Consider the following 25,448-nt stretch of genomic DNA (forward strand, 5'->3'; position numbering starts at 1 on the left):
CATATCATTTTTAATTCATTTCTATATTAATGGATGCTAGTTCAAGCGAAAAAGCCCACCCAGACTAAACCAAAAATGCAGTGGCTAGGCTATGCCATTTGTCTGTTTTGACTTAAAGGCAAGATTTTTATGAAATACTAGCTGTAGAAATTTTCTTCTTGGTTGTCACTATGCCATCATCATAATCTTTCATCTCATTTTGATAAGAAATTTGTAGTCTAAGTACTTGATCTGAGTCTATCTAAAATAATTTCACTTCCACTTAGATCCTCCTCTGTCTCCCTCCTTCTCTTCCAAGTGTCCTGGACATGAGACTCAAGCCACAGAAATTCAAATCACATTCCCACAAGTGATTGGAGTGAGACAATTCAGGAATTATTCATGGAGTTTTTTCCCCCTTGACTGTAGTTTTTAATAAGAAAGCTGAGTCTCAAATGTGTGAGTTTCAAAATTGGGTAGAAACTGTTCTCATTTTCCTTTTTCTAGTGATTCAGCAGATGGGGCCTGAGGAAAATTGCTTCTCTCTTCCCAGCAAAACCTGTGCCAAGCTGAATGCAGCAGCAGTCATCATCATAACAGGCTCCTCACCAGGGAAATGATTTTCCATAGGACTTTGTTTGCCCTACTGCAAATTTCTGCAGGTGAAAGTATTAGACATGGAAACAGAAACCCAGAGGATGTTATTCAGTAATGACTTTTCTCTGATGGGCCCAATTAGTGCACAGAATGACGAACTGCCACCCCCAGCCCTACAGTCACAACACAGATGCACAGCAAAGCTCAGCCTAGTCCTGACTCAGGTAGTCAGGGTGGCAAAAAGGTGCCTGCGATGAGCACAGACCATGAGAGATTCAGTGATTCAAAGCATTTCAGTTGGTGCTGAGAACAGCTGTCAAAAAAAAAAAAACAAAAAACAACAAAAACAGAAAGACATTTATTTTTCAAAAAACACGCAAACACACACACACACACACACACAAAATGCCCACAGCATAACCAAGACTTTCTTTTTTTCATTCTCTTTCATCTCCCAAAGTAGCTAAGGAGCTTAGTTTTCCTATTATTCTCAAGTCTTGGACTGAAATATGAAGCTATATGTAACTAACAGAAATAATTACCTGCACACACAAACACAGCTCCCAAACCAGAAACACATTCTCTGTTGGATGGAAGTTCAAATGGTATCAAAATATATGGCAATTTATATTAGCTAGAGAACCAGGTCTTGGTATTTTAACAGTAGTAAAACGGAGTGTTTCAGTTGCTTAAGCAACAGAACAGGCTTTTTTATTTCTTAGACTAATTTTATAAAATTTAGTCTGGTGAGAGAACACCTAGATTTTAAGAAGCCAGGAAAAAAGTGGGGGTTTACAGAGGCTCATTGAGTCTTGCATATGGTGGGCATGAATAAAGATACTATTTCCTTGAGACTGACATGTAGAAGTTGCTGAGCTGATGGAAGTGGAGGAGTTGCTCCTCTAACAATATCAGATATGAGCAATTAACTTGAAGTGGCAAGTGGAGTGATTATGTACTCAAAAATGACATAAAGCTTGGATGTACAGTTGTCACAACTGACCTTATTTTCATGCCTTTGAGAAGCAAAACTGCTAGGAAACAAGGATGCAGACAGATATCTTCATGGGAAGTTCACACCATGGCTTTCAAACTCTAATTACAGATGTGTGTGAATTCATGGGCTAATTTTCAAGGAGCCTGAAAAGAGTTACTTAAAAGAAACTATATTGCCAGTATCTTAAACTCACTGTACATGAAGTGTGCACTTTTACTGCAATACTAAGTCACATCAAAAATACAAAGAAAGCATGCGTTAGAAATCACAAGCAACTGCCAAATTGCGCAGTAACAATTCAGTGCAGCCCTCTGGATCAGACCCTAGAACTCTGTGGGTGCCTTCTTAACTAAAAACATGCACCACATTGGAGAAAAAACGGTGAAATACTTTCCTTCATAAAGAAGATAGGCATGAGATAGCCGTAGTCCTCCACATCTTTCTGGCTCTTCAGGGCATTCGTGAAAAGACAGAGCCCTCTACTGGCCTCTGCTTCTTTTTTCCTCCCAACTCCTTTAGCATTAAGGATGCAAGTGTCAGTGCTGAAAGTTATTCTGGTATAGATCATCTTCTGAGTCTAAATTATCAGGATGGAGTGCAATTCAGGTTCCAAAAGCCATTGTTATACCTGCATAAAACTGTTCCTGTAAAATAAGATTAGCATCTCATCAGAATAGCACGCAGATCTCTGTCAGTTCTGTCCTGCAGGAAATATTAGATACAAAAGATATTTTTGCTAAAATCATTGAAAATCTTAGCTTCTGATGACAACATTTTCACCAGATTCAGGTACTAAGGTTTCAGAAAATTATGGGAAGCACATTAAAACACTTGCCTTTCCCCTAGTACAGAATCCACATGTATTTGATCCCCTTTATTTTAGTTGAACACTATCCCCTTGCAGAAAGAGTGTGTCCTCTGTTATTTGCTCTCTGGAAACACAAAACCACCAAAATAACCCAGCCTGGGTGGAGTTCAGATGAGAGGAGCACAAACACAGTGTATTCATAACTCTACGATATGTATGTCCTTTGGAAGAAAAAGGTATATTTTAAAAATGTGTAGTTTCACTTCAACCCATTTCCCTAACAGAATTACTACAGACTAGCACAATGCTTGCTGCACTTTTCAGCTCGATCATACCACCTAATCTGGAAGAATACTTGTATTTGGAGCCATTTTACTAAAGATTAGTGTGATTAGTGAAGGGTCACCAAGTCTAGGCCCACAGCAGAGATGATGAGCAAAATACCATATTGATGTAGGACATTAAAGCACCTTTCAACTTATTTCATGGTTTGACTTACAAAGAGTGGCACATTAATAAAAAAAGGATAGTAATGGTAATTAATACTCTACTACTGTGATTCTAATGGAAATAAGAGACTCAAGCAGAATGAAGTAACATAATTAGGAAGAGCCCTGGAGTTGATGTTGGAAGGAAAACTTCTTCAGATCCAAGGGACAATGCTACGTGGGGGATTTCTAAGCACTCATTTTCCAACACCAAATCCACCAACTTTCACTATAAAACACATATGAAAGCAAAAACAGTGTAAACCTTGGATTATGTTTATCATGGACCTGTCAGTAATGATAATCCCTCAGGCAGAAAGTCATGCACACATACGATGGACACAGCACAGCTAAAGCAGCCTGACATACCTTACTGGAAAAAGAAAAAAAATGAAAGGTATCTGGTGCACAAAGAAACAAATACCCAACAGGAAGACATGATACAGGAAAACATTCTCACAGGTCAGTATTTTCAGACAGTTTATTTATAGAATTGTTATTTCAATTTGGCACACAATTGGAAGATGATAATACAATTTGGTGGGACAAGAGGAAAAATGCCAGAGTGCTGCTGGTCCTTTGGGGAGAAAAAAGAAATGTGAATTACAAATAAGGAACAACTGGTGTTGAAAACAATATTATCTGAAAGCAGGCTCTATCAGCTGTAGACCAAAAAAAAACAAAACCTGAAAGACTTAGAATCTCGAGACACTGGGATGATGCTTCCAAGTTCTCTAGTAACACAGACTGAAGCTGCCAGAGGCGAGTTTAACACAACCCAGGTTGTTTGCTCTATTGGCAGAAGCTGAGCTCTTCAGAACTCCTCTTAATTTACTTTTCATGTTTTATCTGGCTTGCTTCTGCTCACACTGAATTCAGTGGGAATGCTGCTACTGACTGCAACAAAATCAGGTCTTTCACAGAGGGCCAATGGAGCCTCTTTCATAAGCAACAAGGCTCTGCACCCAGAGGAACAGAAATGCCAAATGCTTGTAACATGACACTGAGAAGCTGTTTTCTTTTCCTTTTTTAAGACAGTTTAACTTCCTCTTAGTCCATTTGCATCTTTTCTGCATGTTCAGTACCACCAATTACACAAACCTTTCTTCAAGATGCCTTTATTTCGTTGGCATCTGTCCCACTTTTGGTAGGATCAGCACATTAGACTTTGGTCCCAAACACTAACAGCTTGAGAATAAACTGGATGATTCGCTGCTGTGGCCCTCTCATTCTGGGACTGTTTCCACCTCTGATCTTCTGTTTATCTTGTCCATGTGGACTAAGGTAGAAAAAAGAGATGAGGCACAGCAAAGAGGGAAAAGTGGCTGCCAATTGCTGTCTCCAGAAGGAGCCTCAGAGGGAAACTGTCCGAACACTTGTGAACCTCTCTCATAAGAGCTGAAAGAGCTGGTGAGGCATCTGAAAACCACAGAATATAAGGCTTCAACAGCTTCTTGATACGACCTGTGAGTGGCACAAGCTGCTTGTGAGGTGGGAAGTCACTGGCAGCAGGTGTTCACACTTCACTGTAACAGCTGCCAGACAGAAGCTGCAGAGCAAGCCAAGCAATCTTTGAGTCTTCAGAGTTACCACAGTCTTGTCTCAGCAAGTTCCATTCCAGTGAATTGGATAAAGCATGGATTTATCATTGAGGATAGCAGGTCAGAAGACTGACTATGAATGACATTTTGGCAAAGTGAAATCTGTAATTGTTTGTGTGAAAGGGCCTAATCCTCTACAACAAAGCTCAGCGTGAATGGCCTGACAGGAAGCCCCCCACTCAGACTCTCCTTGCCCGAAGTAGTCTCCCCCACCCTCATCCTGTTTGGGCTTAAAATCATGGAGGCATTTATCTGTGGTCCATTAAATCTTAACTTATCTAACCCTGAAGAATGAGAGAAATGAAACTATCAATGTAATTTAAATCAAGAAATGGAAATAAGCGTTCTCTGTCCCAACTTCTCCAGCACACACATCTGCGTCTTTCCTCTCCACTTCTCCAGTTTACTTTAGAAAACAGATCCATGAAGGGGTTGGGCATAACCAGGGAGACAGCCTACAAAAGCAGTTTGGCCACCAGAGAAACTGCAATTGAAACGACACCCACGAGACAGCACAGCAGCCAGTCTCAGCTGGCAGAACAGACAAGAGGCCCAGCATGAAGGTCGGTCCCTTCTCATTGCGCTGTTCCTGGGGGGTGCGGACCCCACGTTTTACACTGTTAAACCAGGAGGACACAGTATTGCACAGCTGCTGTACGGCTCCAACAGGTAACATGATGCTGAAAAGATGTTGGGGTACATTTGTTTATAAACCAAAAACCAGTGATGAACTGCAGTGCTGGCTTCCCTACATACCTCCAATATCCAACCACTGTGTATTAAAAAACAAAACAAGCCCAAAACAAACAAACAAAACAACACACACAAACCAAACCAACCACAAACCACTCTGTCCTCACACCTGAAGCCAATTAGAAAATCTTGTCTACTCTAAACCAAGCCTATGAAACAACATCACTAGATGACTTCTCAGCTTCACCTGTATGCTTAATTCACCATCTGAGTAAGCTATCTTGGCTATATCAATTATTATTACATGCTCTGTAGATCAGAGAAATCAACATATATAAATCCATCTGTACACATCTGGCAAATAGGTTAAACTCAGTATCGGTAACAATATTCAAACCCATTTACTTCTTTGTCCATTTATTTTGAAAACATTCATCCAAGGAATGCAAGTTAGGACTCTTGATACAGTACTAGGTATCATCCATGCTACCTTCCACTCTTTTTAGCAGAATGAAAAAAAGAGAAAATACACATGGCTTTATAACAATTTCACTTGCAATTACCTTAATCATAAAAGCCACTCAAACAAAAAAATTCACCATTGGAAAAACAATACATTCTCTTCCCTTGTTTGGAGGAAAAATTATATTGTGAATTTTTTTAATTAAAATTCTTAGAAAATATATACTTCTGTAGGAATTACCTACACTCTACAATTTTTTTAAGTAGTGTCCCTAAAAATGGTATGACAGTTTAAGTGGGAAAGGCTAGAACGTAAAGAACAAATTTCGAGCCCAGCAGTAAGACACATGTACATTATTATTTCTTACCAGGATGGGAATAAGCGTAAGTCACATCCATGCAGCTGAGGCCAAACAAGTATTCCAGCCAGAATAGCAAAATGTTCTATCATGGAGTGTAAACACAGTCAAAGAAATGGGATATACTGAGTGTTAACATTATACACACAGATATCGAAGTACACTGGCACATGTGCACTAAGCAAACACTTTTTAATACTTGCTGGTCTGCATAAGGGTTGTATTTACTGTAAAATTATATCAGAAACTGATATTCACCAGGTGCTTACCTATTCTCGTATCAGAGCAGCTCCTCTTTAAACTAGACACTTTAAACACCACCTTAGGCCTCAGCTACGGGAAAGCTGTACAAACTCAGGCTGTATCCGAAGTAATTAACTGGGTGCCTCACTCTCACCTTTTCTGCATTTTGACAAGAAATGAGGTTGGGCCAATAAGGGTCCACTGTGAAAGGTGTTGAACACTGAGGCCCATTGCAACAAAGCATTATAGGATATAAAGATGTCTAAACAAGCACCTGTCTTCCTAATAGAAGAAAAGGTATTTTACCCAGCACATGGGAGGAAGGAAAGGAGGACTCAAGCTCTTCTTCGTACCTTATCTTCCTAAGGAAAAATAATTTAGGCAAATGCTTCTATTTACTGCTTTATACCTCCAACTCAGAAGGCAAGTAAGCCCTTGTACAATACACAACAATATCTTGTTTTCCATTTCTCATACAGAAGCTGTCTGATCACAGCTTATGCAAGAAAGCGATAGAATCATCCCCAGAATAAAAGCAGTCACATTTTCAGAAGGTAAGTTTAACCATTATTTCAGCCTGAATCTAAAACCACAACCTGCCACAGACTTTATCTTAATTGCCTATTTAAATATTGTGCATTCAACCTCTGTGACACAGTTAAGTTTATATGCCAGACTAACTATGATTATTCCTCATATTTTAATTTTGATCATTTTAATCCACACTCTGTAATAAACAAAAGAGCTGCTTTTTTTTTTTTTTTATTAGCTTTAAGTCATTTTAATCAGCCTGAAAAAAAAGCTGCAGTCTTTTTGTAAAATATTACTGAAGTCTTAATAAATATCTGGATTTTTTTTTCTTCACTGAGGTTTGGAAGATCAAGTTTTTCAAAACAGATCAGACCCTTTTTAAAAAGGGCACATTCACATGCTTGTCATAGCATGTAATAGTTTATTACATTTACAAATTGGCAGTTAAGTTGCTTTGTGTATATTCTACTTCTGCAAAAGCTACTTTTGAACAATAGCAGCAATAGCGTCAATTTTGGAAAAACAATTATCTAAAAAACCTACCCGTATCAAAAGGCTAGTAGGACTAAGCCTCAATCTACTTTGCCAGTAAGTTTACCAAATAAGAGTCTGCATCTGTAGTTATGCAACAACTGAGGAGTTCTTTTGGAAATGTGAATGTTAAGCTAGAAGTTAAAAGAGGTATCTAGACATGCTCCACTACTGACATCAGGAAAAAAACCTGTTCTTAGAACAGTAGCATGATGAAAGAAGTTAAAATGAAAGTAATTCAGAATTTGTTTTAAACAGCCTAAGCTTATACTGAATAAACTTCGAACATAAAACATCTGTATTAAGTAAGTATTTTAGCTTTCTTGAGGAGAGATGAGAAGCTTATGTAGCAATAGTTCAAATAACAGCTACATTTTAACTTTCTGAAACCCTTTGGAGGGGTGCAGAGAACAACACAGGTAGCTACACTATTGCAGACAGAAGTCCACATATTTTAGAGGTGCAACAAATCACCATTTGATATCAAAAGGCCCATGTCCTGCTCTGCGTTTACTGGATTGACAAAGGACATTTTTCAGTAAAGTTTTGCAGACCCTGCTGTACTTCAAGCGCCACAAGTTCTTCATGCTTGTTCGAACAGATTCAAGTTTAAATGGACTCTCTCCATGTAAAGACCTTTCTGCTAAGAGCATGCCTTAACTTAGAAAGACAGAAAGATATTTCCGGGCTTGCAGAAAAATTGCTAGCTTATATCTCATGTCGTAAATAGAAACAACCAATCAACTTACTATTTCTGTTACACTCATTCCATATGACTCTCTCCAATGGAAAACAGAACAGAACCAAAAACAACAAACAAAAAAAACAGGTACTGAAAGAAGAGGCTGCTTCTGTAGGCACAAACACCAAATGATGAACGAGTCCTATGTTAGAGAAAAGTCTAGCATGCATCTTCAACACCATACGCAGAAATCAAGGACAAGAAGTAACTTTTAAAAACTATACAAGGAAATGTCGCCTTCTTTTAGAAAGCTAAATGGAAATAATTACACTGATTAATAAAACACTGATATTCACAACCCATCCAAACTAAGCTGGTTTACATCTTCAGGAAAAAAGTCAAAATAGTACAGAACATTTCCTTTTTTCTCTTAAAAAGCAGAAGGAGTGCCACACTGTCAAAGATAAACTGTTGCTGCATATAAATCTGTGTAAATCTTGTGCTTTCTGTCCAGGGGATACAGAACACAATGTCGTTTCCTGCTAAATTCTTAACAGAGTTATCAGATGACTAAACAAATCAATGTTTTTTTTCCTACCTAATTCATTATGGAGTTGCTACAACTACAGTACCAAGATGCAAAAGGTTCAAAGAAATTCCTGTGAGAACTATTAAGGTTATTTTATGAATCGATTTGGATTTTTCTTTAGTTTACCTATGTTCACAAATAGATACTGTATATGCACCTTGAGTACAAGAACTGCATGAAAAGAATCAGAAAAAAAGAAAACATGGAAACTGAGGTGTGAGGCAGTCAGTCCCCTTCCTACTTCTGATTATTATTATTATTTTATTCCTTTTTAAATACCACCACTGAAGAAACCCAATGCATGATACAGTCCCCAAACCCACACCAAACTGCTTTGCCGTGCACCTTTACCAGCAGGTTTTCACACCTGCTTCTTCAGAGAGAGCATCCGAAGGCTACAAAAGCATGATTTGTACTTCTCCATCAGTTTATTTATGTGATGTTTTTTCCAGATCTGGAAGTTTTTCAATTAGTGCTTTATGGTTCATGTTGATACTGGCTATAAGTCCTCCCTCATTGCCATCTGAACCAGTGTAACTAATTTCTTCACCAGTCAAGGTAGTCATATGGCCACCCAGTGCTCTCAACACTGCATTGCCAGCACATATGTCCCATTTCTTAATGTAGGTGACATGGATATATACATCAGCTTCTTCCTGATTCTTTTCAGCCACGTCAAGGAGGGACAACACTTTATAACCTAGAAGAAATGGGCAGAAGTAAAAACAAAAAGTTAACTGAAGTTCTCCTATTCATTACAAAGGATAATTCTACTAGTAAGTGTTAATAATACGCACATGCAAGACTTAGGGAAGTGATGTCATTAATTATATCATGCCATCCAGTATCATAGCAAAGGCAACAATCAAATTTCTCTGTCCTCTAACCTGCAGAGTAAATTTGAAAAAGGACCTCCCTCCTGCCCCAAGATTTTTCCACTGCACCTCAATTAAAGCCTTGGGTATTTGGGACACATTATTTTTAGACAGTCTTTACCAATATGCTATATAGACTTATCTAGAGACACATTAGAAGAACAAGACCAGGAACCTGAATATAGTTTTGCTCTTACGTTCACTTATTTATTTCTCAGTCTCTGTATTATGCTGAAGTCTACCTTCCCCCCACCCCTTGCTTTTTATTACAAGAGAAGGAAGATGAATATACCACTCTTTAATAAAGCAACTCAGCCCATGGCATTACCATTTATCATACATTATGGAGTACAAAGTCACTGCTCAAAATAGTATTCTTTCTTTTATAGAATATTTTCAATTTTTCCACTGTTCAACCAATATCCTTGTTTCATTTAACTGTTCCTTTCTTGATCTTCTTATACAGAGTTGAGCCCTGGAGAAGATCCACTATAATCAGTTACACTTTCACTTTCTTTATGGTAAGAAAACTTGTTTAGACTCATTGTCAAGAAACTAAACCTGTAGCGGTGCTCTGCCTTCCCACACTAAAGACACAGAAAAATACATTTCTGTAAAATTAAAATTTTGCATGTCTTTTCTGAGACTTTAAACCAGCTATTGCTTCACACTATTGCCTCACATATTTGCATTCTGTCAGTAACATGTACAAGGATATTGTGTAAGCTTACAAAAAGTGGGTAAAACCTCTTTGGACTGAATATGAGGCAGATAAAAATGGACTTCAGTGACAGTGGTTTTCTCTTTTGACAAAAATGCAAGAAATAGCATAAAAATTTAATGGCTTTTCCCAAAACATTGTTTAATTAAATGTGCTACTAGTTAACTACCAACCAACAGATTCTCTTCCGTGATTCTCTATTTGGTCACACAACCCTTTTTCCTCTGCAGAGGCATCTGTGCTGTCAGTGAACACACATCAGCGTGTTCAGTAAGAGGACCACAGCAATATTGCTAGTCCAGGCTCAGATTCACTAACGTACTAACTTGTGGAGAGCCTGAAGCCAGAACTAAGTTTGCATATAGGTTTCCATACACAGGAGAAACTATGTCTATCTAAAAGTGCTTGCTTTTAGTGATGTGAAGAACAAAAGGTAAGCTGAAAAAGAAGAGATGCTTCAGCTATATAATTTGGTCTAATAACAGTTATCCCATTAAGTCACTCAGAAGCAATAAAATGGTCAGGATGCTTAAGGAACCTCACCTGCTCCACCAGCAGGGATTATCACAGTCTTATTTCCAAATGTCTGCTTTGCAACCTGCTCAACTTTTCCTGCATGGGAGCGGGATACAATAATCCTTGGATTTTTCTCATTGTAGGAGGAACGAGCTTTTACGTTTGACCCACCGTCCACCATTGCCCAGGCTACAAGAGAAATGCAAATTCTGTTAAGATTTATAAAAGGCAATCTCTGTTCTGTGTAAAGATAAAAGGATACTTATCTGAGAAAATACAACCGATGCCTCTAACTTAATTTCCCTCCCTAGTGTAAAAGAGAAAGTTAAGGCTGACAGAAGGAAGGGGTGCGTGCCCACATGTGCACACAAGCAGAAGAGAAGCAGTCACCCCAAGCACAAACTTCTGTGCATATGGCATTATCCCATACCTTACTCTTATTCTGTGATACTTGCAAAAAAATAGAGTAAGAGGGGAAAATCCCAGGTAGTAATATTCAGAACTTGCAACTGGAAAGCCACCAAAGTTAAAATGATGGCTCTGAGTCAGAAATAGATCAAATATTTCCTCAAATAACATTTTTATAAAAACAAAAAGCCCTGCTACCCTTCAAAGCAGATAGCAAAAATGTTATTGAATCATTTTGTTCAGAAGGATAGTAATGCCAAGGAAGGAATAGCTCAGAAGGATAGTAGTGCCAAGGGAAACATTTGATGGTGTGTTTCAGAGGACTGGATTTAGAATACACAACCTCCCACTTGTTTCATTGCAAGTTCAAAGTCAGTCTTGGTAGGTGGCACTCCCTAACCATTAATATGACATTTACTTAGCACACTGATCAGCAATTTCATGTCAGTGGAGAGCCAGATTGTATGGCAACAGACTGAGTTATGTGTAATAACAATGCTTCCCGCGCTTTATTGCTTTGTATTTGTGTGATAGTATAAGGAACAATCCTACTCACAATACACTGGTATTTCCAGCTTGGGAAATGAAAACTCTCCACATAGAATGACAGAATTCATTGCATCCCATCTGATGCCATGTCTGAACATTTCACATAAGCAAATAATTTCTCAAAATTACAGTGCTAAAAAAAACCCATTTCTTCAGATAGATGTTGATACTTGGAAAAATATGTTCCAAAAAACCTCAAGATGCTTAAAGCATATTAGCATATAGCACATACTTATATGACTGGAAATAACGTTCATATTTAAAGACAGTACATTTAGCACAAAATATTGAGCATTCAGTTGGCAAAAAAAGAGAAAAAAATAAAAAATACATTTATTCAGTCTTAGTTTCTATGTGAGAGCTACTGCATAACTTCACAGCTCTAGAGGTCACTATTGCCTAAGGGAAAATGAGAATAGAAATTCTCATTTCAACTATATAGTAAGATGCAAATACTAAAACTGCTTTGAAGCTTTCAGAAGTGCGTACACATTCCCAAACTTGCAGCTATCCTCACTGATACATCGTTAATACTAAAGAATTAATTAGTTTATGTTTATGGCTTTTAAAGCACGTCAGATAATCAATAAGACTATGCTAGACAGTCTTGCTTGTTACATACAGAGAGTTGCCATTAAGATCTTTAATCCATCTTTGTTATTCACACTGAATAAGCATCAGCTCCTGGGTATAATATCATGGACCCAAGTTCCTCAGATGAATGAGCCAAGTACTCTTCTGCTGAAGACTAACAGCACACATAAGGGATCTTAATTCTTACACATATTTTTGGTTAGTTTATTTTAAATTCATCATTTTTATATTAAACAAAGGTGGCATTTTCCTTTGTGGTTTTGTAGCATAGAACACATTTGCAGCTCTAATTCTGAGATTTGCAGCAGCACTCTTTTGCCCCAGGTACTATTTTCTTATTTATACCTACAGATGTTCTCACAAACATTAAATTTTAATTAACGCTATGACAGAAGATGTTAGAAATATGTGAAGGCATAAAGGTACCTGTATATGCTGAGAACGGCTTGTGTATCACTCCTATTACTGGTTTACCATTTACAGCCACACAAACCATTGTTGTGACGTACTGTCGAAGGTTCTCTGTGGGTAAAACGAAAAAGGTGAGCTCATCTACAGCCAGATGCCAAGAACACAAAGAGAAAGCAGACCTGCAATTATAGAAATGTTAAATAGTCTACATTCTGTCTCTTACTATGTACCTTTTTCTATCCTTGCAATTTTCAATACTTTAGAGACACTTCAATTTTCCAGCAATTTTTCCTGTTCGGTAGATGTAACCTATACTCCTACCCAGTCTAATGTAAACAGCTGTGTCTTATGCAGCACGTATCTTCATGGAAATCTGTGCCCCTGTATTCTCCCTTCCCTGCCCACCTCCTATCCTCTGTTGGTTCAAAACTGATTATTCAAATGCCAAACACCATTCACCTAAACAGGTTATTGTATCAATGGAATATTTGCAAAAGAAACCCCACTTTTTCCTGTTTGCTCTGCAGTAGTTATCGGCAACAATTTTAGTTGGATTGCCTTGCACTGTTTATGTGACATCTTAAAACATTTGGAAAAGGGAAAGATTGAATTATACATGCTTTTTTGAAAAACTATAATGATTTTTTTTTTTGGTATCAAGTTAAAGAGAATATTTACTTAGTATTCCCTTTAAATAAACAAAAAATATTCTGCGATATTTAATGTTGCAACTCTAGCTTTGACATAACCCATTTTAACATGAGATGTCTTTTTAAATACTTAATATTTTGTCTCCAGTATAAAAGGCAAACATCAGAATTACACACGATTCGTCAACAAGAATCAGCTACCTGTGTATTCTTGTGTAGCATCTAATGGATCAATCCAGACAGTTACACTTTCTGCTGGAACCTCTTTAGGCTGTATTTTTTGCTTTATGTCTTCAGGAATACTGCGATCCCAAGATACCGTCTCCTGATCAGCTGTATCAACACGTTCTTCAGAGTTTATCTATGATTAGACAAGAAAATTAGTTGCATTATTTTAACAGATACGGTAACTGTGGTACTTGGGAAAACTACAGGTTTGCTCATCTCTTTCCTTTGTCCCTTCACCTCCCGCTACATGTGCGTGAGTTAGTCATTTTTTGGCACCTCAAGAGCTGTTACCATTATGCAAACAAGCAATGGAAAACCACAACCCAGAATTTTGCTGTGAGCCACACCACAGCTGGACACTTTCTCAGGCTGCAGCTCTTCCTACTGAATGTTCTCACAGTATGAATCACAGGGCTTTTTAAATGAAAAGTTAAATGCAGTAGCTTTGAAGACTAAAAGCAGAAAAGATGACTTTGGAGAATCATGTGGTATACAGATACAGCAGGGTTCTTATATTCCATTTATACAGATCAGTAGATGCACACTGAAAATGTATAGATATTTTATCAACAAGTATCAACTGCAATCGCAGTTTTGGACTGTGAATTTCAAATCATTTTAACAAGCCTCAATCACATATTTATTAATGAAAATAAGAATCACTACAATCAACGCACTTTTGCCAAAGATAAATAAGTTTGTTTCTTCCTGTAGTGTACAAATCTGTGCTTCGGTATTCAACGAACTCTTGGAAAACATTTTCTGCATCCTGCTGGTTGTGGAAGTGTTTTTCCTGCAAAAAGTTGTCGGGATGCTAGAAGAAGTGGTAGTTGGTTCATGAGAGGTCAAGTAAATATGGCAGATCAGGCAAAACTTTTTAGCCCAATTGGTTAAACTTTTGAAGTGTTGGTTGTGCAACACATGGTCGGGTGTTTTTGTGGAGAAGAATTGGGCCCTTTCTGTTGACCAATGCCGGCTGCAGGCATTGCAGTTTTTGGTGCATCTCATCAATTTGCTGAGCATCCTTCTCATATGGAATGGTTTCACTGGGATTCAGAAAGCTGTAGTGGATCAGACCAGCAACAGCCCACCAAACAGTGACCAGACCTTTCTCTGGTGCAAGTTTGGCTTTGGGAAGTGCTTTGGAGGTTCTTCTCGGTCCAATCACTGAGCTGGTCATCACCAGTTGTCACATAAAATCCACTTTTCGCCACACATCATGATCCAACCTACAAATGGTTTGTTGTTGTTGCATAGACAAAAAGATGACACTTTAAAACAATGTGTTTTTTTGATTTTCGGTCAGCTCATGAGGCACCCACTTATCAAGCTTTTTGACCCTTCCAATTGGTTTCAAATGCCACACGACTGTAGAATGATTGATGTTGAGTTCTTTGGCAACTTCTCGTGTAGTTGTACGAGGATCAGCTTTGCTGATTGCTCTCCATTGGTCGCTGTCAGCTTCCAGTGGCTGCCACTATGCTCCTCATGTTCATGGCTCTCGTCTCCTTTGTGAAACTTCTTGAACCACTGGTGGGTGCACCACATGTTCATTTGCAGTTCCTGGGCCAAACGCATTGCTGACGTTGTGAGTTGTCTCTGCTGCTTTACTACCCATTTTGAACTCAAGTAAGAAAATCACTTGGATTAGATTTTTGTCTAACATCATTTCCATAGTCTAAAATAAATACAAAATACACAGCAAGGAATAAGTCAGTAGCAAAAAAAAAAACAAAGTGAGAAAAGCAAATTAAAATTATGTATAACATAACCACATTTATTTAAGACTGTATTCCAATATCAAATGGCAAATTTCAAATTTCAAGAAGGCAAAAACCACAATTCCTTTTGCACCAACCTAGTATTATGCAGACCGTGGTATTACTTGGGATAGTAGGAATCATAGTATATACTCCTGCTTCTGGCACTGAGTTACAACCAGCAATTTAAGCAGCTCAACTGGATGTAACCATTACACAACTGCCAGATGAATGTTATTTTACAAACAAATTGATAACATTCCACATCTGTCTTTAGGGCAGGTTGGCCTAAGGACCTAAGAAGGCCCAAGGTCACATTTAAGCCTATTGTCACTTGCTGCCCAGCTTAACCAATTTTCTTCTGGACCAGAGGGCATGTCAGTATGTTGAACAGAGTTTGGTCCAGCAGCAGAGCACACAATCACAATCTGTTAAATGGAAGAATGTTCTGCAGAACCCAATAAAATGTTGAATGTTGTTGTGATTGCAGTAGCAAGATACTTTTGGATTGCAAGAGATGCAGTGAGCACAAAACACTGTATGTAACGATCTTTCATGTTACACAACATCACATAACCCAGCAGGAAGAACAACTTGGGAAATATGGATCAACCTGCCTTCACCCATCATGCCAGCTTATTACCACTAAAAACATGGTTTATAGGAGAGCTGTAACGCAACTGGACACAAGCAGTGCTAATGGTAATTAATTCCGACCAACTCATCTCATTTACTTTTAGCACCTCAGATGCATTAGGAGATTAGTATTTTTATGCTCCTTCTACCACCAGTACAAAGGAAATCATTGCTACTGTGCCTTCCAAGCTTCAGCCTGTGCAAATCCTTCAGAAATCCATCATCCACTAATTACTCAGTAGGACGATGATGTTTATGGCTTAGACATGTCAGTTATATGTCTGAAGTTGAGTGTAACCAATCTGGCTTTTTAGGACACTTCAGAGGATCAGGACCGCAAGCTTTTTGATTCTTGCGAACTTTAAAGGAGGCTTCCTCTAATAATTCTAAAGGGATGCCAAACTGACTAGCTCTGATGTCCAGTCAAGGCAAAATAGTAGGTACACATGGAATGCAATGTATCTACAACCTAGAACCACCGATTTCCCTTTACTTGCTACAGATGGTACCCAGACTGCTGGGTCAGATTCAGATATCTGACTGCTAGAGCAGATAAATCCTCTCTAACTAAAAGAACTTGTTATTACAGATGTTGTAAGGAACTGACACCAAAAGACAACAAAAATAAAGAAATTATCAGACTATATTTGAATGTTAGAGACTTTTAGTCACCAGGACTTTTACATAATTCACATAATGACAACAAAAGATATCACCTCAGCTGTAACAGATTATTAGCAAAGCATTAAGGGCCATCTTCTCCAAGAGAACCCACAAAAAGAAAGCAAGCAGAACTGCAGCAACTCCAGCCACACATCATAGCTGTCTTCTCACATAAAACCACTGTTTGAAGCACTGTATGCCAAACAGAGTCCTTGAAGTTGCCATGACATTCACAAATTAAACATCTGTCACTATACAATAAACCTGACGACTGCGTTTTCCCCAAGAGGAAAACAGTCCTGCAAAGTCAAGATGACTTGTCCCACAGACTTGGCAGCCTCAACACAGCCCCTGGGCAGTTTAAGTTCCGCTACAGCATATTATGCACCACCGTAAAACAAACAAACAAACAAAATACATTTCCTCAACAGAAGGAAGAGGCCTCTAAAAGGTTAGACAGTTGGAAACAATCCTCAAAAAGAAAGAATATCTAGTTAAACCTGTTGTTACAGTACACTTTAATTAAAAGACTGAAACTATACAAAAGGTATTGTTTGCAGAGAAAGACCTCGCAATTCAAATTTTGTAGCAGTGGCCGGCCACGATGCCGCAAAATTTATGATTGTGACTAGTCTCTCTCAACAGCTGTGACTGAATTCACCCTTTAAAGAAAAATTAAACTGAAGAAATATATGCTAAAAAAATTAAATTGACTATTCCATTCAAATACTTTTTAAATAAACATCAGTACATGCAAATGCAACACTTTTCTTAGAAGGTGTTTGGTGGTGTGTGAATTTTACTTAAATGTATTACGCCCCCTCCTTCCCCACATCCTTATTAATCCCAATACTCATTTTGTATTTTAATAAGCAAATAATACAGTATCTTGGAAAAAAGACGAGGTAGCACACCTCTCCATTCCTGAGAGTATCAATAACTCCAACTGATAATTAAGTCTTCTCAAATCCAAATCTCAGTGCTGTTTTATTAGAAAACAAAATGAGAACACCACAAATCTTATCCTACCTGTATTATAAAGAAGAAATACTAACTAAGCTACTCAAAGTAAAAAAAGAAACGAAACAAACCACACACCAAACACAATGCAAAACTACAACAAAAACCCCACAATTCATGTAACAGTAAAAGATAATATTCACTGGTCAGAATATAAATAAGAGTATTCCAGCTATCACATTTCAAGAACAGAGACTAGCACAGGTTGCCCAGAGAGGTGGTAGATGCCTCATCCCTGGAGACATTCAAGGCCAGGCTGGATGGGTCTCTGAGCAACCTGATCTAGTTGAAGATGTCCCTGCTCATCGCAGAGGGGTTGGACTAGATGACCTTTGAAGGTCCCTTCCCACCCAAACTATTCTATGATTCTATGATTCAATGGATAAGTCTATTGATTTGAATAGGACCATGAAAATGAAAAGCCTGGAGGCCCAGACAAAACAGCATGCACAGGGGAACGCTAATAAAACATTAATAGATGTTTGACTTTGTTTTTCTGTTTTGTCAGGGCACTAACTCTGCATGACATACACACAGCGATTACACAACATAAGCATTATGTGTAGCCAAGGTTCAACCTTAACTTTGCCATTTGTATTCATGTGACAGCAGATGGAGGAAGGGAGTGGATGGACAGAAGTAAATACAAACATTTACAAACAATAAACCAAAAAATATTCTGATACTTTCTTACTGGCTGAGAAATGTCCTCTGTGGACAGTGGAAGATATTTTATCACTATATGTAGCCCCAGGACTAATGTTCACAGTAACCAGCAGAGGATGTCCACAAGTATGCACCTTGAAAGGTGTACTGACCTACTGAGTAGCCACATGGGACTGTGCTTGATTCGCTGTTATCTGATGGTGTTTCAGAGATGTTACAACTCAGGGAAGAGCAGTTCAACCTGCAGCCTTCAGGCTGTCCCCCGCTTAGGAGCCAAGCCTCACACCTCATTCCTCCGCAGAGCAACATGCCCTTACACCCCCTCTACTCCAAGTCAGACTATTTCACCTTTGTTTGCTCAGCTTCTCTCTGTTTTTTCCCCTCAAATGTATCAGAGGTGAAAGCTGTCTGCTCTTCTCGCAGCATCTGTACATATACAAGTCATGTGAAGGAATCAGATGCCAAAACCTCTGAACATAAACACCCACTCGACAAGTCAGGACGGATATACATGCACAACAGGAGAGCATTCCCCAGGAGATCAAGAAGCGGTCAAATCACCGTGTTTCCAATAACTGCAGCAAGTATCTGACTTATCCTGCTTACAAAACTGGGCTCCAGAATCTGCTGCAGAAGGAAGGACTCACATCCACACCAAGACGTAGCTCACCTGCAGCCAGGACCTCTCTCAATCCCTCCCTTCCAGCTTTTGAATTTGGGGGTGGCAAGCAGCAATTTTCACTATGAACAAGAGCTGCTTCCTCAAAGTTTGTTACTTGACACAGAAAAGAACATAATCTCAGAAATCAAATATCACTTCCTTTTTGAAGTTTAAAATGCCTTTAAGCTTCAGAGATTTGAATAGTAGCCTTGCCAGTATAGCAAAAAAAATCTAGTTTTATTCAATATACTGACTTTTTTAAAAGCAGCTGCTTCTTTTGGATAGGGTTCTTTTCCCCCTTATAGTACTATGACATACTAGAAAGGAAAAAATTAGCTTTTATGGGTGACCTTCTTCATGCCTTTCAAAAAATGTTCCTCTTGCCAGGGTCCAGATTTCAAGGAGTTTTAGCAGGGTAGATTTTATTATGAAAGGATAGAGAGGACCTTGCTGAATCACACAGTTATCTAAACAAATAGCTTGTTAAAAGGTAATAAAATATAATAAAAATATAAAGTATATTTGTACATAAATGTGCAAGGTATAAAAATATACTAATATATAAAATAATAAAATGTATAAAAAATGCTGGTCTCATGTTGTCATTCATTTGAAATGAAAACAACAAATACTTGATAACAATGCCATGACACAGATAAACGTAGCACAGAATCCAGAGACAATTCTGGAGTCTCCTCTAGCATCAACTACATCTTCATTTACTTTAATGACAACAAGACGTCACTCCATAGAGGAACAAGATGACAGGACATGCAAAGAAGAATGTGGACAAGTCCAAATGTTAAAAAGCTTTGTTAGAGCTTATCAGAGCTCTTTACGTGGCTTTGGTCATTAAGCCAGCAGGAAGCAGAGTGAAACAAACAGGTTTTCAGGAATGCTAAAGACATATCAGATGACAAGTCTGCTTCTACTGACTTATGATTAATAGATGCTGGTGAAAACAAAAGTGCAACAGAGGCAATCAGCATGGATCACAGAATTTACACAGTTTACACCAGTAAACTGTTGTAACAATTAGAATTTAAAACTTGTTAAAGTAATAAAGCCACTCGCTCATTAGCTCAAATGTTGTTTCAGTAGACAGCAAAATTCTCCATTACAATTCTGTACAGATGCAAGTCTAGCAAAAAGAAAGGGATGACTAGTTTCTCATGAGAGTTGCAACATTACTTTTTGTTTTAAGAAAACATCCAAATAAGAGCAATACAGTAAATAACACTGAGAAAACTTTTGCTGTACTACCTACACTACTAAAGAACTCTAATCTTCAGATACTCAGATGACAGATTAAACACCCCCGGTATACACACAAACCAAATGAACTACTTGTAATCACATCTGAGAAGATAATCACAGACCTCATTACCATAAAGTTACAGGCTTTAATTGCATTTTAGGTAGAGAGAGACAGCATAAGTCATGTAGCATCAATCAGAACCCATGTTAAGAGATATATCTCCAGACAACACCTATTACTGAGATTTCAGACTAACATTTACACTTCTTGCTTTACTTAGAAACATGTGGGCAGTTACTAAAATCATGTAGGTCAGAACATTAATTTTGTTAAAAACCGTAAGACCTGAGGATGCCGTTCTCCCAACATGAAGAGACAAACCAATTACTGAACTTATTCAGCAAATCCTTCTGAAGTTTAAGTAGCATTTTGGTTTTGTACACCTACTTCTTTAACATATCTGTCTTTCCCACAGAATCAGTATCGAATGCAGAGCTTGCCATCTCAGATGAAATTCCAGTTTTCCAAGTATGATAGCTGGCACTGTGGTCAGAAGCCTCTAAAGAGCAGGTTTAAACCTAGAAAGTACTTCAGGTAGTTTGATTTAAAAAAAAAAAAAAAAAAAAAAAAAGGAGCGCTTGGAGACATTAATCTTCAAACAGTGGAATTAATTTACAAGAAAATCTCATTAAAAGTAAAACTGACATGTTCTTGAATTTCCATTTCAAACACTGACACTCGATTCCAGCACTATCACACACAAACTTGAAATGAGGTATTTATCATCTGTCTTAACTGGGGAAGAGAAAGAAGAACAGTCGATCAGCACAGTGGCAAGACTGATAAAAAGATGCTTGAAGAAGAAGACTGGGGCAGAGGAAAAAGATTTCCATCACAGTCACAATTTGGAAAAAAAAAAAAAAAGGGGGGGGTGGTATTTCTCTATTCACTATTTACACTGGAAAACAAGACAGATAGCTGGTACAAATATAGAACATAAATCAATAAGACTAAGTCTGATTCCTGTGCAAATAATGCTAGCATAGTGCAGAAGCAAAAATAGCAGAATTCTGTGGGTCACTTCAAAATTGGCTTTTTCACAGCAAAGGACAGAGGGACTTTGGGCGAAGTGCTGGTTTAAAGAACCACTCCTGCCTTTTGTGAGCAAGGAGGGCTGCTCCTTCAGGTGTTCTGACATAGGCTGTTGGTAAGGCCATAACGTGAAGTGAACCAGGGTATGTAGATCATCTTTACTTTACATTTTTACCTTGGATACATCCAGATATCAAGCTCCTGGCACTGACCTCTGGACAAGAAGACTTAGAAGAATGGAAGACCCCAATGTGTGGTACTCAGAGGGAAGCTCTTTTACCAGGTATCACTGCTGAAGCCCCAGTATCATGAAATCATCTCTCCAAACAGAGAAGCTTTTCTGGGCAGAACATACCAGTGTTTCTGGCCAGTCTCTAACTGGATTTAGAAACACTGCTTTCCCAGCCCCCTCTCCCCACCAGCAGCAGAGCAGGCTCAAGCACCTCCTTAATCCCCCCACCTGATTCCCAACCCAGCCTTTCTTATTGCATCACCACTGTGCTAGAACAAGGAATAAATGGGGCTGCATGGAGAACGAACCAGGAAAGCAGTGAAGTAACCCAGAAATATATAAATTATTAAAAATTAAAATATTATAAATTTAAAAATTAAAAGGAGAAGAGGGGGTGATTACAGCTGGATCAGAGCTTCAACTTGTTCCCAGCATGACAAATAGATGAGGACAACAAACCAGCAGTGCAGGTACAGTGAACACCTTAAGCCTGTAACTGCAGCTGAGGACTTTGTCAAGAGAAAACACTGCATATATTTTAGCATTAAATGTATTTTAAAAATCAACTGCACAACTATACTTCATAGAAGATGTGTGCAAATAGTTATTGCTGGATGTTGAGTGTGATGAGACAACAGCGGGTAACATGTGAGTTAGAAATAACTCACTTGTTCCTTCCTCCCCTACCTTTCTCATGCCTGCTTCTGAGGGATATAAACAACAATACTCAATACATTCAATCTGCTACACAGTGATAAAACAGAATTAACCTTCAGTCTTACCTAACCTAGCTGTGCTAAATCTTGAACTGATGTAAATGCATCTATTTATATCAAATAGAGCAGGTGATGTAAGCAGTGAAGTTCCTCTTCCTCTGTACAGTCAATAACTTTACTTAAAAGACAAACACAAAACATTTTCTATGTTTTTTTTTTTTTTCTCTCAGATTTTGAAAGCTTTTTTACAGCTGTCAGGATTGTAAGGCTCTTTCCAGATTCACTTCAGCTTCTGCAAGGTAGAAGTCTTACACTTCCATCTTCTCTTAATAATCACACCTTAACCTTAAGAGAAGATCTGCTTCAGATAGCTGGTTTGCGTGCTTTTCCTTATTATGTCCAGCCGCACAATACAGGCAATCCAAGGCTGCTCATGGACTTAAGTTTATTTCTGTCAAATGACTTCTCCCTCTGGTTATTTTTAAACATTGGAAAGCCATAGCTGTTCTTGGAGGATAATTAATAGATCATTTCCTTTGCATTATAGGCATATTTTGGCACCCAGTTTTTTTGCTGGTTTGTTTCTTTCCTGGCTGCAGATTGTGGCACTGATTTAAATGTTAACCTAACATCTGTTAGGCTCAAGGACGTCATGATACAAGTAAATAAGCATTTTGACTAAGTTTACTCTTGGAATTCTTTCAGTTTTAGTTTGACAGCTTTTGATAGCAGCATCTTCTCCAGCAAGACGAGAAGAGGGGTTTTATTTGGCATCAGCAATGTTTTTTATTCTAGAGCATCCCTCTGTACACAGGGATAAGGTGACACTTACAAAGTATGATGCTTCTACAAGGCGCAGTCTTATGCTACCTCATATGAAAAAAGTGTCTCAGGAAAATATCCATACTTTAGAAAGCATCATCTATTTTTAAAGACTAGCAGTACAAGTCAACTATAAGGAAAACAAAAAGGAGTACAGAAGTTTTTAAAAAGTAGATGTTCAAAGATAATGCCCTCTGAGAGGAAGACACACAAGTCAGACTGTCACTGCTGTGCATCCCAGGCAGCGGAGCAGAGTTTACACATGTGACCAGAGACACAGAACAGGCAACACAGTTCACTGAGCTCTTCAAGCCCAAACCAAATCCCCAAACTCCTCTAGGAGCACAGACAACTCTTGTATCTAAAACTAATGAAGTGTTTCTTTCTGTGGGAGTGGGGAAAGCGTGTAGGTTTCAAGCAGTGATAAAGGTATGCTGCAATGCCAAGCTCCATGAGGACAATGAGTAGCAGAAGAGAACAGAGGACAATGCTGCTGCTTCTTCTGTTAGTGTAGGGCTTGAGAAGGTGGCTTGCCACTGACAGAAAAGCCAGCAATCTTCAAAACAGAGCCTTCATAATCTTTCTGTAGAGAAAGGTTAACCACATATCAAGTTTATTTCAAATACTGAAGAATCTGGTGTTTCCTTTAGATTTCATACTCAATGTGTTCTCTACAACACTCAAAAAAGCCAAACAAAAAAACTACACAAACTAACAAAAAACCCAACACAAACAAAAGCAGCAAACCACTTGAGGAACTTCCAAAACAGCCACTGAAAATTAACTGAGTAGTAACTAAACTGCATCAAAAAAGAAAATCTACACTGCTTGTTCTTTCAACCTGTCCAGGAAAAGGGTGTAATCATCACCTTTGAAATACAAACTTAGGGTTTTCCTTAAGTTTCAAGTAACTGTAAAAAGCTAAGAAATTTAACATCAAGAAACTGAAAAGAAGTTATTGTTTAGTAAAGGAAAAGCAGACAACCACCAAAAAGCCCAGAAGCCTGGTTCTGGTGTGGATGCAACCTCAAGTATTAAACCCAGATTTTGGAGGTGAATGAGAGCAAAGGCAGGTGTACACCTCTGAAACAAAAATATATTCATTTTGTTCATGTAGGCAGCCATCCATAATGTGACACAACTGTTAGCTTATCTGCTGTCCCAAAGTCATGATAGCTAAAAACTGAGGTATCATAACACTGTGTTACTAAACCTCTAATTGTCAATACTTCCTCCTCGCTCCAGGCTCTCCCTATAACTTAAGGCAGAAAGGATAAATTAGAAAATAACAGCATTGCTAATCGCAGGATCTTAAACATATGCAGAAGTGGCACTAGGAAATTACCTCTGTCCTTAACTGGACAGCACGTAATTCACGATGTTTAGACTCTGTGTCCCGCCCCGTCCCCGTATCAATTCAAACGCATAATTTCACCTTGCGCGGCTTCAGCTACATACGATCCAACTCCTTCCCCTGCAACCCAACACCCACGGCGACAAGCGTGAGGTGGCACTGCCACAAAATCCGCGCGGGGGGAAGGACAAATGCAAAACGAGGGCAGCTATTTCCCGTCGGCCGTTCCCAAACGGAGCGCTGACACGTGTCTTGCCGCGCACGGCCGAACCCCGGCGGCCCGGGAGCCCGGGTACCGAGCGGCCTCTGGAGCACCGCACCGGGGGGTCGTCCGGCCCCGGGTCCGCATCCCCTCCGTCTGCCCCACGCGGGGGAGCCGGCACCCACCTGCACGGCGGGGAAGGCGCCCTTCAGCAGGTAGAACATCCTGCGGTTGGAGAGGAGGTCGCCGCTCGTCAGCTGCTCCTCGGCCCCCTCCCGCGTCTTCCCCTTCGCCTTGGCGTTGAGGACGTTGCCCTCCCGGACCCGCTTCACCTCCTCCCCGCCCCTGACGGCGGCCAGGACGGACACGGCCAGCAGCTCCCGCAGGTCCACGGCACCGGCGGGTGCGGAGCCATGCGGGGTCTCGGGCCCACCGGCCGCCGGCTCGCTTAGCATGAAGAAGGCGAAGCGGCCGGCCAAGAAGCCAGAGTAGAGATGGTAGAGAACGCCCAGCCCCAGCAAGCAAAACACGGCCATGCCGAGCGGCGAGAGGCGGATCCCCATAGGGGCCATGGCCGCAGGGCAGGGGGGCACAGCAGGGCAGGCGGACAGCAGTACTGGGCGCTTACTACAGCCCCATGGCGCCGCCGGGGCGCACCGCTCCGTTCCCTCCGCTGCTGCGGCGGTTCCAGTCCGGCTCCACGCTCCCCAGTGGGCCGGCGGGGAGGCAGCGCCGTCTGTATCCGGGTCAGGCGGAGGCGGGGCCCGCCGCTCGCACTGAGCATGTCCCGCCGCAGCTCGGCGGGCTGGGTTTCGCGGGGCAGTGCTGACTCGTGTGTGGCGGGGCTCTTTTCT

At 39.6% G+C, this 25,448-nt stretch overlaps 1 protein-coding gene across 1 annotated transcript; it reads right to left on the reverse strand.

Annotated features, from left to right (window-relative positions):
• Window positions 1–3,336: 3,336 nt before the first annotated feature.
• On the reverse strand, window positions 3,337–25,385 carry BPNT2 (3'(2'), 5'-bisphosphate nucleotidase 2). The gene is made up of 5 exons (XM_065053595.1): window positions 24,780–25,385; window positions 13,486–13,645; window positions 12,650–12,745; window positions 10,700–10,861; window positions 3,337–9,260 (listed from the first exon to the last, which is right to left on the reverse strand). The coding sequence occupies exons 1-5, from the start codon at window positions 25,164–25,166 to the stop codon at window positions 8,989–8,991; spliced, it is 1,077 nt and encodes a 358-aa protein (XP_064909667.1). The 5' UTR covers window positions 25,167–25,385; the 3' UTR covers window positions 3,337–8,988.
• Window positions 25,386–25,448: the final 63 nt, after the last annotated feature.

Source organism: Columba livia, chromosome 2 (assembly GCF_036013475.1).
Source record: "Columba livia isolate bColLiv1 breed racing homer chromosome 2, bColLiv1.pat.W.v2, whole genome shotgun sequence".
NCBI classification, from domain to species: Eukaryota; Metazoa; Chordata; class Aves; order Columbiformes; family Columbidae; genus Columba; species Columba livia.

What these genes read in the sequence shown, in the direction of transcription:
- BPNT2 (XM_065053595.1), bottom strand. Translation starts at nt 25,166, where the DNA reads ATGGCCCCTATGGGGATCCGCCTCTCGCCGCTCGGCATGGCCGTGTTT. An exon ending in GCCGTTCTCAGCATATACAG is followed by an intron (nt 10,862 to 12,649) that starts GTACCTTTATGC and finishes TTTCTCTTGTAG; the next exon opens with CCTGGGCAATGGTGGACGGT. An exon ending in AATCCCTGCTGGTGGAGCAG is followed by an intron (nt 9,261 to 10,699) that starts GTGAGGTTCCTT and finishes CATTTCTTCTAG; the next exon opens with GTTATAAAGTGTTGTCCCTC.